At 41.4% G+C, this 17,640-nt stretch overlaps 1 protein-coding gene across 1 annotated transcript in view; it reads left to right on the plus strand.

The window, feature by feature from the left end:
* Positions 1-17,640, plus strand: part of MYO10 (myosin X) — a 132,780-nt gene that overhangs the window by 84,501 nt on the left and 30,639 nt on the right. The window contains exons 19-20 of the mRNA XM_010005084.1: positions 15,036-15,160; positions 15,329-15,443. Coding sequence (XP_010003386.1) covers positions 15,036-15,160; positions 15,329-15,443 — 240 coding nt within the window. The remainder of the gene's footprint in view (positions 1-15,035; positions 15,161-15,328; positions 15,444-17,640) is intronic.

Raw genomic sequence — 17,640 nt, forward strand, 5'->3', positions numbered from 1 at the left:
CTTGAAATACCAGTGAGCTGAAGAAAGCCCTGTTCTCTCTCTGTGTGTGTGCATAGCTGCAACTGCTAAAGATTCAGTTTTTCACAATGGGCGAACGCTGAAGGGTGAAAAAGCCTTAAAAGGTAAGGGATTTAATTCATGCAGGTTTTTTAATAATTTTGATCTTGCGTACTTGGACATGCAGTGGACTTGTAGAAAGATAAAAGAAAGTGTCTAGAGTTTGGCTCAGCAAGCTGTACTGGAAATGTTTCTGGGCTTGTCTTTTCTTTTCAAGAGGGTAAATGCACACAGAATCAAGTTTGTGAAAAAATGACTAAATTTACTGGTATAATCATATTTTCGAAAGGCAGGAGAATTTTGCTGCCAAGCAGTCTGATTTCATAAATCATACTCTTTGAAAGTTAAAGGGGTGATTGTTCACAGAGCAGGGAAGAAGTCAGCAAAAGTAGAGCTGTGTGTGCAGAGGGGGGGAAGACCTGTTCTGTAATGACAAGCTGCTTTCTGGAGAAGGATCTTTTCTGTTGTTCAGCAATCAGTGGGATAGATTCAGGATAACCAGTTCTGTTAAGTTTAGGACTTTAGTGTTCCTGTAATTTATTAAGGCACAAGGCATGGCTGCAGTTTTGCTTTACATGATGAGAAAGCAACACTGGGGACAAGTGTGTTGGGGGGTGGGGGAGTCCAGTGAGATATCTGCAGCACACAGAAGTCTAAATAGTTTTGTAGTTCTACCGGAGAAACTTGATGGGGCACATTTGAGACAGTAATTTTTTCACCATAGAAGTACAGAAAATGGAATGTGCCTGGAAAAAAGAAGTATTAATTGCAGCAGTAATGGAAAGGAGGAGTATGAGGAGGAGTATATTTTTACTGTGTTTGCTGTATGAACTCCCCCCTTCCACCCTTGATGAAATAGACCCTCCATCCCAGCAGGTAAAATAGCTCTGATCTTCACCACTGACTGCCTTTGCTTCTGGGATCTGCATTTTGCTCCTTGCTTTCCCACTTAAGAGCTTGCCTCTGTATACATTAGGATTCAGCCACAGGGTAGAAAATTTGTATAAAATTGCTTGAGAGAACCTGTTACGGAGGGAATGGGTTTGATCCAGCGTCATTGAAGTCTATGGGAGTTTTATTCTGGTCTCAAGAAGAGCAACCCTAGATTTGCCTTGCAAATCTAAACGGGGAAGATACAATCTGATTAAGTGCCTATGAGACTGGGAAAATGGGGTTCTCATAACTTGCAGTAGTTGTTCTCTCACTGAGGTTAAGGTACATCCTTTTAACCCCAAATAATAACAGTGGTGGTAGGTCAGAATGTAGGTACATCAATGATAAGTATTCAATATTTCTTTTCCTAAAACTGCTTAGTTTCAAAAAAGGTAAGATTTGTTTTCTTTTTCAAGAGTTTTCTTAGAAAAAGAAGTATTTTCAACCTGTAAGATAAATGGAAGCATAACAACAATGTTTTTTTCCAGTACAGCTACATTACTGATAGAAAATACCTGAAAGTTATAGTACTGTCCCAACTATTCACAGATCTTTTTCACGTAAGAAGCAGCAGGTAATGTTTAAGAGTAGACTTGGGTCAGCTGCTAAGCTTCATTCTTTTCAGCTGTCTATTTGTGTGTCTATGTGGCTTTTCTTAATTAAATCACAGGATGCAGCAAAGAAGCCAAGATTTTATGGGGGTAAACCTCACAGCGCATTTGTAAAGACAAAGTACTCTTCAGAACATCTGCTGTCACCTTGTAAGAAGAAACTTTAAACATGAAATATTTGCCAAACTTGCATCAAAGCATCTTATCTTTGTTCTAAATTACACTCAGAATTTTCTGTTTCTGGAGGTTTTAGGCAGTTCATAAGCCTAAGAAGCAAGGCAGCTTGATTCCTAACACTGGTTTTATTTCAGTGGTAGAACTGCAGAAGTGAGGTTGTGTGTTCAGCTGTTTGAAGTGGAATGTGATAACTGCAGTGTCGATGTTTCAGGATATCAGCTGGGTCATAGCTGTGTGAGGACAGTCAGCCTAAACAACAGGAAGTAATCGGCTGATGTGTGATGAGGTTTGAGATTGCTGTTGTTGGTTTGTCTCTTCCATGTTCCTGATGTCACCGTTCAGTTGACAGGTAGCTGGGCAGTGGGTGCTCCTCGTGGGAGGGAGGTGGTAGCACCAAAATGCCTCAAGCTCTGTGGGCAGCAGTAGTTCTGTTGTTTGGTCCCAAGCACAGGGTAAGTGTACACTCTGTTCAGGTCTCTGAAGTTCCTGGTGAGCCAGGAAGCCCATGGCACCATGTACATCAATCAAAGCACTAAGAAGCTTTTCATTTTGGTTGCCTCCTTGGCTCATCACGTGCACCTGTGATGTTGCGCAATGTTTAGTGTAGAAAAGGCAAATTTGTCACCACACTAATAGTTCTGTGTTTTAATTCCACCATTTGCATGGTGAGATCCGTTGTGGCATTTTTGAGACTTACTCTCTGTAGATCTAGATACATCACACATGAAGTATGTGGTAAATAGGGGGTTTTGGAGTTCTCAAAACTATTGATAGTCAAGCAGAGCTAAAGTAGATGGGTTGAGAGAAGACATCCACTTTCAGAAAGCCAGATAAATGCCAAATCCCCTGTGATACTTTCTCAAATGAATGGCTGCCCCAGATTCAGCACAAAAAGGGTGAGTATGTCCATCTGCATCTTGCCAGGACACCATTTGTGAATATTTAGGAAAAAAAACAACTGTCCAGCCTCATTAATTTAGTCTTTCCAAGGAAGAAATTATTTTTATTAGAAGTGTTTTAGCACTTAAATTACCTTCACAGAAGTTTTTTAATACCAGCAAACAATTCACATAGCAAAGAAAGTCACGTTTAGGAAGCTGATTCTATCTTCAATGTTGCTTTCTGACTCAGACATTAATGGTTATGTTTCGTTGTATATTTAAGCCAGCCTAGGAATTTCTCTAGGGAGAAGTGGCTGTTGAGCCATCCAAAATTGCCATCTCCCTGTGACCACTGGCATGCACAAACTAGTGTGTCTCAAATTAGCCAGTTTTAAAGAGCATGTATGTCTCCTTGGCCTCAGTGAACTCCAGGCACACACCTGAATGGTTTGCTTAAGTTATTACTGGTTTTAGGCTGCTGTGAGTGTGCCGGGCAGCACATAGCATATTACCTGGGGAAGCAATCTTTCTCATCACACAGATTGTAAAACCATAAGTAAAGGCAGAACTTTTCTCCACAGGATCATCTTAAAATTAGAGTTAACTAAGTGTTTGCTACATGTAACTAAGAAAAAGTTGAGCTTGCTTTAAAGAAACAAAGGGCCATTGACCAGTGTCCCTGCCTGTAAATTCTGCAGGCTTTGTGGATATGAACAGTGGCATCGCAATTAAATCACTCAGAAGGTGGTTGAATGTTAAATTAGTTAGGTCCTGAATGTAAATTTATCATTTTTATAATTCATGTTTTCTGTCTGTGTGTGTAGTTAGATCAGGTGATAGTTACTGGTGCTAAGGGAGATTTGTTGCCATCCATTTTGGGTAACTACACCATGATAATAAAGCAAAATTATTTTATTCCATAGTCAACTCTTATTTCACAGAAACATAGGAATTGAAAAAAGTAGGTTTTGCAATTTTTTTGTGAGGGAAAAATATATGGTGACTTTCACTGCAAGTGTTAACAATTGCCAACATATAATTTATAGCTATGAGATCATAATGGTTTTTTGCACTATCAAATGCAGTTACTAGTAATGCTTGCAGGAAGCACAGAAACTACCTGCTGTTCTAGACAAGATGATGTTGACTCACCTGTGCCTTCAGCATGGCCTCTGTGACAGCACAAGATACGTGTGCGGAGCTTCTCCATTTTGTGTTTCTGTAATATATGAAGAAATCAGTAAAGGCCCTTTTTTGTTTGTTTGCTTTAAGGTGGAACTTTCAGAACTATCAGAAATACCTGATTTGATTTTGATGTGGTTCTTGGAAACATCAAAAAATTCAAATAGAAGACTTTCCAGCTCTTAATGGGGAGGTTGGATGGGATGGGACTTTTGTATTTTAACAAAGCAGTCCAAGGAAAACATATTAGTTTCCTTTTTCTGTGAAATGGAAGTACACAGGAACCTTCATTTTCTGTCCCTTCACTACAAACACACACATAAATGTTTCATTAGTCTTGATACCCCCTTGACTGGTCAGTTGCAGATCTGCAAGACAAGTCTTCAATTTATAATGTAAACATGTAGAGGCACATAAGAGCAGCAGCTCAGAGGACCAAATTCTAAGAAAAGTGCCTAAGTTAGACTGATGCTGTCTGAGATGTGATTAACATACTGATTACATGGGATTCATTTGTCTGGGCCATCACGCAACTCTTGCTGCCAGCCAGGTAAATGTCTGTGCTAAACACAGGTTCTCCACCATCTTCCATAATCTTGAATTTCCCCTCTCTAAACTTAAAAAATATCTTAACTGCTCTGTTATGGGTTTCCTCATACTTCTAAAACTTAAAGCAGATTCCCAGACCACCCACTACACGTCTGTTGCAGCATAGCTCTCAGACAGCCCCTGGTGTCCTGGGCTCCTCCAGGTGGAGGTGAGTCCTCAGTAATGATAAAAAGCAGCAAGGACTCTGCACAGCCCAATGAGGTGCTTTTGGTAAAGAGGCGCCCACGTGCTGGCTGCTTTGGCTGGGATCTCTGCAGGGTCCCAGGGGATCTGGGCAGCAGGGATGTCCCGGGAGGGCTGGGCCATGGTGCCCATTCAGGCAGCAGCCCAGAGGCAGGACCCTGCCATGAATGGAGCCCTGTGCCTGTGCAGGGTTGGGAATAATCTGCCCTTTCAGTGCTGCCCGACCTCTGGTGTCTTAGCAACCCAAAGCTGTTCGGCTGAATATTTTGTGGCGTTCCTCATTTACACATAGCAGATACTGCCTGTGATTTAAGCCTGGCTGATTTCCTATTATGGCTTTCAAACAAAAGGCTTGATACAAGAAGGAGAGGAGAAAAGGGCTCCTTAGGAGATGATTTTACAAAACCTTAAATTTTTTTTGGCATAGGAATTGCACGAGAACTTGCTTGAGAAAGCTCCAAGCAGCAAGTCAGTGCGTTATGTCATCCTGGTGCTTTGTAGGCGTTTGGTATGGGCCACTGAGGGAATGAACCATGTGCAGGAGTGAAATACATTGGAGACAGAATCTGCTTGTGGCCTTGATACAGACAAAAAAGTGTGCAACCAAGTGCTAACTTTTTAACATTGCTTGAATCTGGGTTTGATTCTTAGCTAGGAAGCTCATGGCCCTCAGGACTATACAGCCAACACATACACTCCACACTTAAGTCAGTTAAAGACAACTCAGTCTTTTATTGCTTTCAACCTTACAGTTTTCATATATATGATTGTTGCAGGGCTTTTCCTGTTTTTAGCAACTGTAGCTGAGAGTGTGGAGTGCACTTTTATTATTTCATGGTGAATGTGTGAAGGCTTTGTAATGACTTAATCTAAGCTAGTCCATAGTGCTGCAGCCTGTGTCTTTGTAGGCAGATTTTACCCACTGTAAAATCTCAGCCAAATGTCTGCCAAGTGCTTGCATAAGTAATGAACTTGCTTCCTGCCAAGACAAAGCTTGCATTTGGGAAATGCAATGCTAGACTGCGCCATCCACTGCAGGCCAGTAGCTGTGTGCCTGGTTCCTTCCTCTGATGCATAGTCGGTGTTTGGGACACCCAATACCAAATGTTATGGAAGTCAGCACTAAGCTTCTTCAAATAATTTAAAAAATATTATTTTCTCCACAACTGGAGTGCTGAAGGGAGATTACTTTTAGTCTAACCTGTTGCGTGGCAAGCTGTAAAGAAAGCATTAACACCTGCTGGAAGGAGGAGGGCATCTTGTGTTTTCTTTGAAGCATTGGGTGGCTTTAAATGATCCCTCCACTGTAGGTAAGTTCTTCCACTGAGGAAAAGGTGTGCCTTCTGGTTTGAATGTGACTTGGCTTTGGTTTTCACACTTTTTAGTGATTTCAACTGACTTTTGAAACAACAGAGAATGTTTAGAATTTTCTTTCAAGCAATGCCTCAAAATAGCATCTCAAGATCTAAGGTGGCATTCAAGCATGCGGTCCTAAAGGACTCAGGTGTGACCAGGTCAAGAGAAGTGGCAGGTGGGTGCTCCAAACTGAAACAGAGACTCATGAGAGACTGGGATTTAAATTTCTCTTCTGCTGTCCTTGTGTTCCATGCACTGCTCTTAAATATAGAAATGAACTTACATGCCCAGCTTGCCAATAAACAGTCCAGTAACAAAAGTCTTGTAAAGTATGGACAAATGTATCAAATAAAAAAGAAAAAGTTGGGGTCACAGTCTGTGTGAGTTGTTTTCAGTCACAACTGATGTTGAGGGCCAGGATTTCACCATAAGCAGTTGGCTTGTGTGCAGCCTCAGCACACACAGAGTGGTGTGTGCGGTTGTTGTCTTGACCATTGTAATGAGCAGTGGTGATGCTGGCTGTCTTGACATGGAATCAGTAAGGAAGGACAGCTGTCCTTGCAATTAGTACCTCACAGCATGTTTCTTTATGGTATGTCTGTGGCTATCAGGCAGCCTGATTGATTTTCTTCAGGAGAAGCCTGCTGACAGGTCACAATGTGGGGAGAATGAGGCCAGATTGGGGTTTAGTCTGCAGGGACTGGAGGTTTTAGTGAGGATGACCTCAGATGAAATGGCAACAGATTACTCACAGGTGGAGAAGGAGGGCCCATGAAAAGTTCCAGCTGGGGTCTGCGCTGCCAGTTGCACCTTCTGTCATCCTGCTGAGACCCTGCCAGAGCAGCTTCAAACTTTAAATCCCTCTTTTCTCAAATGCTTTTAATTGTCTGTCTCACATGGATGCTCCTGCAGTTGCTGTTCTGGGGCAAACAGCCTGTGAGACTTGCTGTGCATTTCAATAGACTTTCTGAATAATGTATTCAAGCAACAAAGGGCTCACTTCAGCTGAAAACTTGTGTACATGCATAGGTAGCTCTTAGACATACACTTGGAAAACTTAGAAATCCCTGCCTTTAAGAATCCTTTCCTGTTCCATGAAGTTTGTTAACCAGTGTGTAAGAAATTGCTGTAATTTCTCTGGGCTTATGTATCACCTCTGGTGAGAGAGGTGAACAACTTCTGTCTTCCTTTAGAAGAAATTCTGTATACCTTTAGAAAGGAAGAAGGTACATGAAGTAGCTGTTGTGTATTTACTTACGGTAACATTTAGTCCTTAGAAACCAAGCAAAAAGAATATTGCTCTGAAATGCAAGACTGCAGTGACACTGGCTAATAAAAAGTAATTTAAATAGCTCCATAATTTTGAGTTTATTGATCATTGTTTATGAAAGCATGGAATCACAGGAAGCAGGTCAGAATCTTTTCTCCAACGATGAAGCAATTTCCAGCTTTATCTTTGGTATACACAAGTAAGACCCAAAATATGACTACAGCATCTTTGAAGATGGATTTGACTCAGCAGTGTCTTGACCTAGCTGAAATCTTAAAAAACTAGTGCAAATGATCAGTGTGGTTATGTACTGCTTCATGACAATTAAATGGGTTGCTGTCTTAGAAATGTCTTTGAGATGCCCTTGCTTGTAAAGTAACTTGGGTGACAGGCTTCATATAAATACAACAGCATTTTCACATTTATTGAGTCTCTGCCTTTGACTCCTTTGGTACAGTAGAAGAACTCTAAAATTACAGTGTTCCTTCTATACAGTATTATTTTTAGCACAAGCAACTCTAACCTGTGGCATGAAAGTGGCTAATTCTGAAGTCTGTCTCTTACCTGAAACACTCTGGGCTGGAAGGTAAGTCACACAGGTCAGATGCAGTAGTTGGAGTTGAAAAGAAGATCAGCTAATTGTGTAAATGCTTTCTGTTGGTAAATGCAGTATGTTCACATTCAGACCTGGAGAGATGGTATAAAACACCCAGTATTTCAGTGAAATCTGGTGTGGAGTTAGCAGCAGAACTTTTTGGGGCACAAGTGTTGCAATATGCCCGTCCTCTTTTTCCAGCAAGTTACCAGCAGCACTGTTTGTAATTTTTAGAGGCTTTTTCTGTGTTTTTGGGGTTGGTGTATGAATAAAAGCCAGGAGAACTTTGGACATGCAAAACCACTTACTGTTATTTCAGGTTTATCCAAATATTCCTTGACTTGCCAGTCTTGGCAAGGACTTGTCTTGACTTTGGTATTTCTACTGTACTGCCATATGGTAGAAATATCAAATAAACTTTTTAGCTGTGGCATGGTTTTTGTTTTATTCTCCTATGTTCTTAGGGTGTTTGTGGACACAAATATTCTGGGACAGTAAGGAAAAGTCTTCAAAACCAAATCAGACGTCAAATATGTCTGTATTTCAATCTGTTCCAGTTACAGCTTGCTACATGCCAGAGAAGACCACAGAGGGTTTCTTTCTTTGAAATACGTGTGCTCTTAGGTCAGTGGGACCTGATGCTCCAGGTCCTTGGGCAGGACATGCACAGTTTTTAATGCTCCTTCTGCTGTAAGCAGAACAATTCTGAGGTTGCAACACTGTTGAGTAAAACAGTGTCGGCAAGACAAGAGAAGAAATAATGGCTAGAAGAGCAGGGGGCTGAAACACTTTGCTGGAGGTAGGAGTGTGACCAACATGACACTGCAGTTGAAGCCTCTGGATTTGACAGGGAGATTGCCCTAGTCCTGCCTTATTTGGCTGTACAGTGCATTTTCATATTGTGGGTGTAGGTGTTTCCCTTCTTTCAGGTTACTGGCTTGAATTTTCAGAAGAAATAGAGGCTGCCGAGCAATGTGTATGGGTAAGAATTGCTAGTGCTGTGTGGCTTAGAAAAAAGCAAACAAATGCAGAAAAAAGCAAACAAATGCAGAAGTTTTCGTATCAGCTCATCTAGATTATATTTTGCAAGTTAATTTATTGACAATTTTAAAATTCTTCTGAGATGAAAGTTCAACGTAGGTTTTGACTTGTGGAGCTGGTGACTGAGATCAGAAGACTATGGGGATTGTTTCAGAAAGATCTGGATTAATGAATCCCCCTTTTTCATAAGAAACATCAGTACATGCTAGGATATGAAAACAGGTTCAAAACTCACTCTAAAACAGGGCAATACAGACCTCTTTTCAATTTCTGGTGCTTTTTCCCAGAATAAAATCACCAAGGTTTCATTTTAGAAATAAAATAGCAGATTTAAAAGAAATAAAACATTGAGAAAGGTTGCTGGTTTTTAAATTAAAGAATACTTTTTCACATCATCTTACCTGCTTTTCATCTTTTCTTTCTCTGTACCTGTCTTCCACAAGACACTCTCCTAACCCAGGAAATTCAACACTTTTAAGACACAGTAGCAAACCTGACATAGTCTTGAACGTTCAAGTTCTCACAGAGGAGTCTAGAAAAAAAAGGGATTGGTGTATTTTTCCTTTCTTTCCCCCTGTTCCCCCAGTCTCTCTGTGAAGTTCCTTCTGCCAACATAAAATCCACAATGCTGCTGTAACTGTTGTTATTGTGCCTGTACTTTTTGGAGGCAGCCAGTAGTTCAGGGAGGAAGGAGGATTTCTCCTACAGGAAGGAAATAAAGCTCTTGGAGCAAGTCCAGAAAAGGGCCATGAAGTCCACAATGCTGCTGTAACTGTTGTTATTGTGCCTGTACTTTTTGGAGGCAGCCAGTAGTTCAGGGAGGAAGGAGGATTTCTCCTACAGGAAGGAAATAAAGCTCTTGGAGCAAGTCCAGAAAAGGGCCATGAAGATGATCCAAGGGTTGGAGCACCTCTGCTATGAAGAGGACCTGAGCGAGTTGGGGTTTTTCAGCCTGGAGAAAAGAAGGGTCCAAGGAGACCTTATAGCAGCCTTCTAGTACTTGAAAGGGGCCTACAGGAAAGCTGGGGAGGGACTTTTTATCAGGGTATGTAGTGATAGGATGAGGGGTAATGGTTTTCAACTAGGAGAGGAGAGATTTATATTAGATGTTAGGAAGAAATTACTTACTGTTAGGATAGTGAGGCACTGCAACAGGATGCCCAGGGAGGTTTTGGATGCCCCCTCCCTGGACGAATTCAAGCCCCAGGTCAGGACTTTGTGCAACCTGGTCTAGTGGAAGGTGTCCCTGTCCTTGCAGGAGGATTAGAACCAGATCTTCTAGGATGCTTCCAACACAAACCATTCTATGATTCTTTGATTTCTGCCAGGGGAGGTCAGGTATCCTGTGTTTGAATGGTGCAAATGATGCACAGAAAAAAAAAAAATGTTGTGTTCTCTGTGTGTGTTACTCAGATAAATGGGGTCTCCACTACAGGTCCTGTCCAGGGAAAAGGGATGGTAGGTTTTTTAAGCCTCTGTCAGACTGTAATCTAAGGAACTATTTTATCATGAAAATTCTGCCTAGATGTTAGACGTCTCTCCTAATGGCCGCTTCTAATTGTGATTTCAGGCAGCAGCTTTGCCCTTTAGGAGGCTTGCAACAGATCAGAGCAAGCATTTAGCAGCTTAAGGAGCCAGCGTCTCGCCAGCAGAGACTCCAGGTCACATTAAAGCCTTGGCTTCAGTGCCGTCTGGCGCAAATTCACTGGAGACTTTAGGAGTCAGGAAATGATAAATTACAAGTTGTGCTATGAAAGAGTGCACCACAAAAAAAAACATCTTTATCAAGTAGAACAGACCTGACTTATAGCTATTAATTTCACATTGATGTTGCTCAGTGCCCTAAAGTGGCTGTGACCCATGTGAGTTTAGCCGTCGTCTGGCGATTTTACCTGTCGGGAGTGGTTTAGTGCTGCCATTCCTTGATAAAAGTGAAATGTCTTTTGAAAATGGAGTTGATTTGAAGTTTACTGCATCTCTCAGACAGTTCTGGAAGCTGTCACTAGACTTCCTGTCAGAGCAGGTGCGGTTCCTTAGAGGAGACTTAACTGAAAAGTAAACTTATTAAAATAAAATTGCTACTATCTTGGCTCAAACCAGGACACTTCTTTTTCTGTTGCTTTCTCCTTTATAAACTTGATCTTACTTTGCAAGAGTCTTACTTTTAGCAATTCAAATTTCTACTTTGGAAGACATGTTGTTTTAAAATCAGATATGGTTCTGTTCTAATCAGAAATTTTCCTGCAGAATACAATTTCTTCCCAAGTGTGAAACAAGTCCAGCTCTTACAGCAACACTAGTAAAAGTGTAGCAGACCCCAGAGCTGTGTCCTGTCCTGTGTTAACTTTGCTATAAATCTGAATGCTAGCTGGCATACCACAGAAAGTCTGAAGCAGCACCAGTAAATATACAAGACTGAGCGTCAGCTGCACAGGTAACCCTTTGCATGGAGATTTTATGCTATTGCAAGTTTAATTAGTGCTGTACTGAGCATTGTTCAAGTGGAGATGGTCATCATTGTCTGTCTTAGAAAGGTCTGCACTTTATTGGTAGGGTATATACAATACTTGCGCTCTGGTTCAATAAATGCACATGCAATTGATTTTTAAGTATGAGGAACCTGCTGACTGAAAGGTATGCTTAAGGTTGTCTCTGCCTGCAAGTGTTCATATGATGAGGCTGAAATCCTCTGCTTCCACAGAGTAAAACTACCTGAGGTGCAGCCTGTCGCCAAGTTGCGAGCTGGATGTGCTGGGCGCTGTTGTGCACAGGACTGTGTTTGCGACTTCTTCCAGTTGTTTTCATTAGATGTGGGAAACCTTGGGTGGATGTTAGCGTTTTGGATTTTGGCTTACTCTCTGACTGGCTGCAGCTCTCCTCATTGGTGAGGACTGGAGAGCTGTTGTGCTAGCTCACTCAAGCCCCCCCAGGTGAGAGGGAGCATCTGCTGGTACTCTATATTCAAAGTGTAAAATAGGAGTCTGGCTCAACTCTTACCACCACTTCACCTCAGTTTACTCAAAGCAGCCAGACTTCTTGCAGATGTAATTAGATGTAATTCCAGTGATATGCCAGGGCAGGATTTGACCCTCCAATTTAATAGCCTCATGTGTGTGTGAGTAATTAAAAATAATTACACATTTAAAGTGAAGGAGTATGCTTAGATAATTAAAATGGTGATGGTCTTTATGTTGCCCTGCTGTGATACCATGTCACCATCTCTTGCAGTGTTTCATTCTGTTCTTTAAAATGCAGGTTTCTGAGGTAAGGTGTGTGAAAGTCCCAGCTTCTGGTGACATAGCAGCGTTCTTTCTGACTTCTGTAGTTGCTGGGAAAAGGTCATGAAAATGGTGCCTCATCCTCTGCGACTCAAAACAGGGATGGAAAGAGAAAGTTTTTTTAAAAAAAGTAACACGATCTTTAGAGCCAGCCTTTTGTCTGACTTTTGACATTTTAAGTGCCTGGGGCTGGCAATAGAAGGATTAAGTGATGCAGCAGCCATCTGGCTCTCAAAGCAGGAGGTGCTCCCTTGCAAATTGTGAGGCTGCCTGGTGAGGGAGACAACTATAGTGTCACCAGAGTTTTGCCTGGCATCGGTGCATCCCCACTCCTGTGGATGCATCTGCTTCCTGTCCTCAGTGCCCTGAAAATACTGTTTTGTTTGCAAGTCTTGTAAAGAACCTCACCTTTTGAACCAACAAGTATGGGTGGGATAAAAGGACTGAAAGCATGTGTAGTATCAATGAAAAATAGGTGTGTTGACCTCTGTCCACTTGTGGCACAAATCAGCCTCGAGTTACATGTGGCAAAAAATTAATATGTTTTTCCTCGTGGTTTGTACATGCACCTGTGTTTAGACATTCCCTTTCCTATTGGCATTATCAGCCTTCTGCACAGAAACTGGCAGGCCAGAGTGCACGGTGTACATTCCAAGGGCAGCTTTGCCAGGCTGGTTGCCTAACAGTGCCATAGGGTGAGCACGTAGGGAAGCTGTTGGCAATGCCAGTCATGACTATTGATACCTTCGTTGTAAGCATTGACACTCTGTGTTCAGTACCACAGAAAGATTTTGCTTGTGATGTGTTTTAGTAGTGGTGGCAAAATCCAAATTAAACACATTGCTGAGAAAGAAGACTTTGCTTGTATCATTCACAAACACATTTTTTCCCCATCTGGATCATTAATTTTTTATATGCATAGGTATGGAAATAAAAATGTTAAATCACGTTTGTCAGAGCCATTAGTGTAACAACAGCCAGGGTGGCACAGAGTAGATGTAACTCCTGAGTTTCCCAGGAATGCAAAGCATCTGTCTCAGAGAGAAGGCAAAAGCAGCTGCTGTTCATGACTGAATTTCTCCGTAGCCCCCATCCACCTGCTTGGGCTTGATCTGGTCATGCCAGCAACCAGTGCTCATTGTCCCAGCAGGGCAGGTCTCACCAGGTGACCAGGCACTTAATAGAACAGCAATTGTTTTCAGTTTTGTTCAGTACTATTGACTGTGGTGGAAGGGCCAGGCTGTAGTGTCTTTCCTTATGAATTGTAGCCCCTGCACCAACGGAAGGGACTGGAGGGTATTTCACTGCCAGAGTTAATCTTGAGTGCCAGGGAAGCACTCGCCTGTGCAGAAGGGCTGCTGCACCTACAGAGGAGTGTCCCACCTCTGCTCCAGAAGAGAAATTCATGAAAGGGAGAATAGCAACATTTTGGTTTAGACATTTTGTCTTTTAAAGGAGGGAGGTAGAAGCTAAGTTAGCAATATTCTTGAAGCTGCCTAATTAACAAACCTGGCTTATCACTGACACACAGTGGAGTTTTTTTCTGCATCAAAGCACTAATGGAAAAGTTTGAACTAGATATTTTTAACTAAGTTTTGTGTCTGTGCTTTCCTGAAATTACTTTTGAGAAGTGAAAATGTTGGGGGATTCGATAAGTTGAACAGGAGGCATGATTAAAGTGAGTTAGTGAATACCAAGAAAGTGCTCTGATTTACAGTTGCTCAGGGCTTGACCTTGCTGTCACTTCTATCAGCTGAAGAGCTTCAGGTCTTATATAAACCATTGGCTTTGTCTAAGAGATCTCTCCTTCTGAACTGATTCTTGAAAATATGAAGCACTGTACTCCAGCCCTGCAAATGACTGTGCAGGACAGTTTGTTTTGGTTAAGTGGATTTTGGAGCTGATTAATTCAATTATGTCTTTACATGAGGTGTTATTTTGGTATCAGGGTTGCCGGGGTTTTGCAAGATAGTGGTTAGCACCATCTTGAATATTTCCAAGGATGAGGCATCTACAACTTCTTTATCCACTGTCTTTGAGTAGCGTCATGTGGCTGTGGCTGGTTTACCTCAAAGTGTGGTGAAAGCATGGGTAACTCCAGGACGTTCTGAGATGGGACAGGAAGATTCCCAGGAATCCAAAGGCAGGAACAAACTGATCAGTATTGAGAGGTTTTCATGACTGTGTTAGGTTAGGGTTATCTGATAAGTTTTCTAAATGAAAAATGATGCCAAAAGAACTGCATGCAAACTAGGGTAAACCTGTTTCAGATAAGCAGAAATGTTTGTGTTTACAGATTAAAATATTTTTGCTGTTCAGAATAGCAGCAAATAGAAATTCACTGAAATACAGCTTATTTTAGATTTGAGGTTCCATCACTGTCCATAGTAGATGAATTCTCACTATACTAAAATGTTTTCTGCCCTTCTGGTTTTGCTTTGTTTTTTTCTAAAACCATAACATACCGCTGTGTTTGTGTATCTTCAACATTTGGGATTATCTACAGGGACTGTAAATTCAATTGCTAAAGAAACACAAGTCAAGTTTATAGCTGTTAGCTGCCTCTGCTTCTTTCTGTCATTTCTTCCTGCATAGGAAATTGCCTGCGAAGATATGATAAATGGCAAGAGAGAGCTGATTGGATTAAATGGCTGTAAATGTTGTGTTTATGGAAATTATACTGTGTGATGATCCCTTTATTTCCATCTTGTTGATATATTTTTATATGTTCTGAACTGCTAATGTCCTTTAAGACATGGTGTAGCCAGTTTTTAGCCTTTGTGCATTGCCAATTCATATAATTTGCCCTGACATCTCTAACCATTGCTATTAAAATCCTTTTTTTGAACCTGCTTATTTTAGATGCCAGACCAGTTTGATCAGACGGTGGTGCTTAACCAGCTGCGCTATTCCGGGATGCTGGAGACAGTCAGGATCCGGAGGGCTGGCTTCCCAGTCCGCAGGCCCTTCCAAGACTTTTATAAAAGGTAAACACTATGACTTGTGCACTTCAGATGCGAGTCATGGGTACCAAATCAGCATTCCCATGTTGAGGAATAAAGTGAAAATCACATGACAAAATGACAAATGACAAAAAATCACATGGCAAAAATGAAACTTGTCTTTTAAATTAAGAAATACTTTTTGGTTGCCAGGTATAAAGTCCTCATGAGAAACTTAACTCTGCCTGAAGATTTAAATGAGAAATGTGCCGTCCTGCTTCGTCTGTATGACAACACAAGCACTGAATGGCAGCTTGGAAAAAATAAGGTAAAATAGTCTGACTGTGCATAGTGTGGGGCTGCTGCGTGTACAGAGCTGAGGGGACAGGATTTGGACTGCACAGCTGCAGAGAGGTAGTTGTAATAGTAATTACTTCTGGCCTTACAAGAAGCTGTGCATGCCTGTTGGTACTCTTGAAACCCGTATAGCAACAACAAATCCTTGTGCTGAGGAATTTGCTAAGGAACTTAGACACTTTCTGGTGATTTTACTCCTGAAGAAAGAGTCCACTTGAATTTTCTGCCACTGCTCACAGGCGATAGCCCTGGTGAGGATCAGAACCTTAAAGGTGGTAGCTGGACCTTAAAATTTTTACAAGTATGGAGCATGTGAGGTAACACTTTTGCAGGGAGCTCTGCTCATACTAGTAGATCCATCTGTGTGGTACCTCCTCAGTGGCTGAAATCAGGGAGGAATTTTAGCCAATGTTCATGTGCCAGAGTTGAGCTCTAAGTGTGTTTGCCATCCTACTCTGAGAGTCTTTTTCAGAGGTACATTAGACCTCAGTATGTGTCCTACTGAACCACCAGAAATTTGCCCACACTATTTTTTTTCTTCCAAAAAAATTTCAAGTTATTTTAATTAAAAGAAGAATTTTAATTTGAGAAATAAAACCATCCAGGTGTTTTTGCATGCTTGTTTTGCAAGTTCGATTTTGAACAACACCTGCGTGCAGAGCTTCCCTCCTTGTGAATTGGTGCTCTTGGACTTAATAAATGATGAGAAAGTATTGCATACTCAGGAGAAGATTCCCCACTGCAGGATGTGAGATTTCCTAAATATTAAAAACACCTGGTGCAAAGGACTAGAGAGTGGATTACAAACATAAGGCCATCACTGCCAAGGATAATCCTCAGGCCTCTGCAACTGGCTTTCTCTTCCTTTTTCTTTTGATAACTCCTCTTAGCACTCCCAGGGCTTCTGTAATGGAGAGAGAAAAGAAAGGCATCCAGAAATGAAGTTTGCTGAATTGTGTTTTACACGTGCAGTTTTCCTGTCAACTGTTAGAATTGTGAAAAAAAAAAAATCCCATTACCAGGCAGCAAAAATATTTTATGAAATCTGAGTGATTTCTGTGTGGAACACCCTTCCTCCTCATCCTCTTCTCCCTACAGCTGCATAGTTTTGAAAGGTTTCCTTCATTCCTCTATGTGCTGATGGAGTCTCAGAGGTTCTATTGGGAAAGTTGATTTAATCATTTTACAGTTACTGTAAGAGATAGAACCTGAAATATTCAGATGGCAATTGAAGTAATTCCTCATCCCGCTTTTACATGTGATGGCTTACAAATAATACAATGATGAGACCACAGAGCTAGGTTGTGCTTCCCATCATACTTTCAGATGTAATATGTTAACAATATTCATGCCCAGACTCTGGACAATGCTTTAGCATCTGAGGGACGTATATTTGTGAGAGCCTGAAATGTCTTCGATGAAGTGCTCATCAGGACCTGGACAGTAGCCAGAGATCTGCTCTGACTTCCCTTATTGGGACCTGGGCTCACCCCCCACAGACCCACATGAGCTGCCTTCACTTGTAAGAGTCTTCATGAACAGCTTATTGTAGGAGGGAACAAGGGGGCATTGCTTTCAGACTGAACATGGGATAGGGCTCAATCCTGTCCATGCTTTTTAAAAGGGGTAATGACAACACTGTGATGCTTTAGCTTCAGTGTGAATCTTTCTTGTCTTTTACATCTCAAGCTGCAATGCACCTGCTCAGGAAAAGGCATTAGCCTGGACTTAACATGTGCTTAACATCCACTCTTACTCACAACATAGCTGAATGCCTTGCTGAAGCATAATTTTGTTTTATGTTTAAAGCCAGTGTGTGTAGAGCAAAGAAAAGGCTTTTTCCAAGAGTAAAAACTTTATACAGAAAGAGCAACCCAGTGCAATGTGGATACAAGAATGTTGGGACTTTCTGTGGGACTTTTAAAATTCCTTAGTGTTGGGTGATTTGTAGTGAAATGTAGTCCTTTTCTATCTACAATCAAAACTCAAAACTGTGCCTCTCCTTGAGGGTGCTACTGCTTTTGCTTGATGATGGGCTTTTTTCTCCCTGAAATACAGAAGGCAAAACTACCTTTTCTCCGCTTAAACACTCCCAAAAGTCCATTGTTTTGGTTTGTTTTTTTTGTCAAAGCAAGAAAAAATCCAAAACCCTTCAAGGAAGCATTCCT

This window comes from Chaetura pelagica, unplaced genomic scaffold (assembly GCF_000747805.2).
Source record: "Chaetura pelagica isolate M959 unplaced genomic scaffold, ChaPel_1.0 scaffold219, whole genome shotgun sequence".
In the NCBI taxonomy this organism is placed as follows: domain Eukaryota; kingdom Metazoa; phylum Chordata; class Aves; order Apodiformes; family Apodidae; genus Chaetura; species Chaetura pelagica.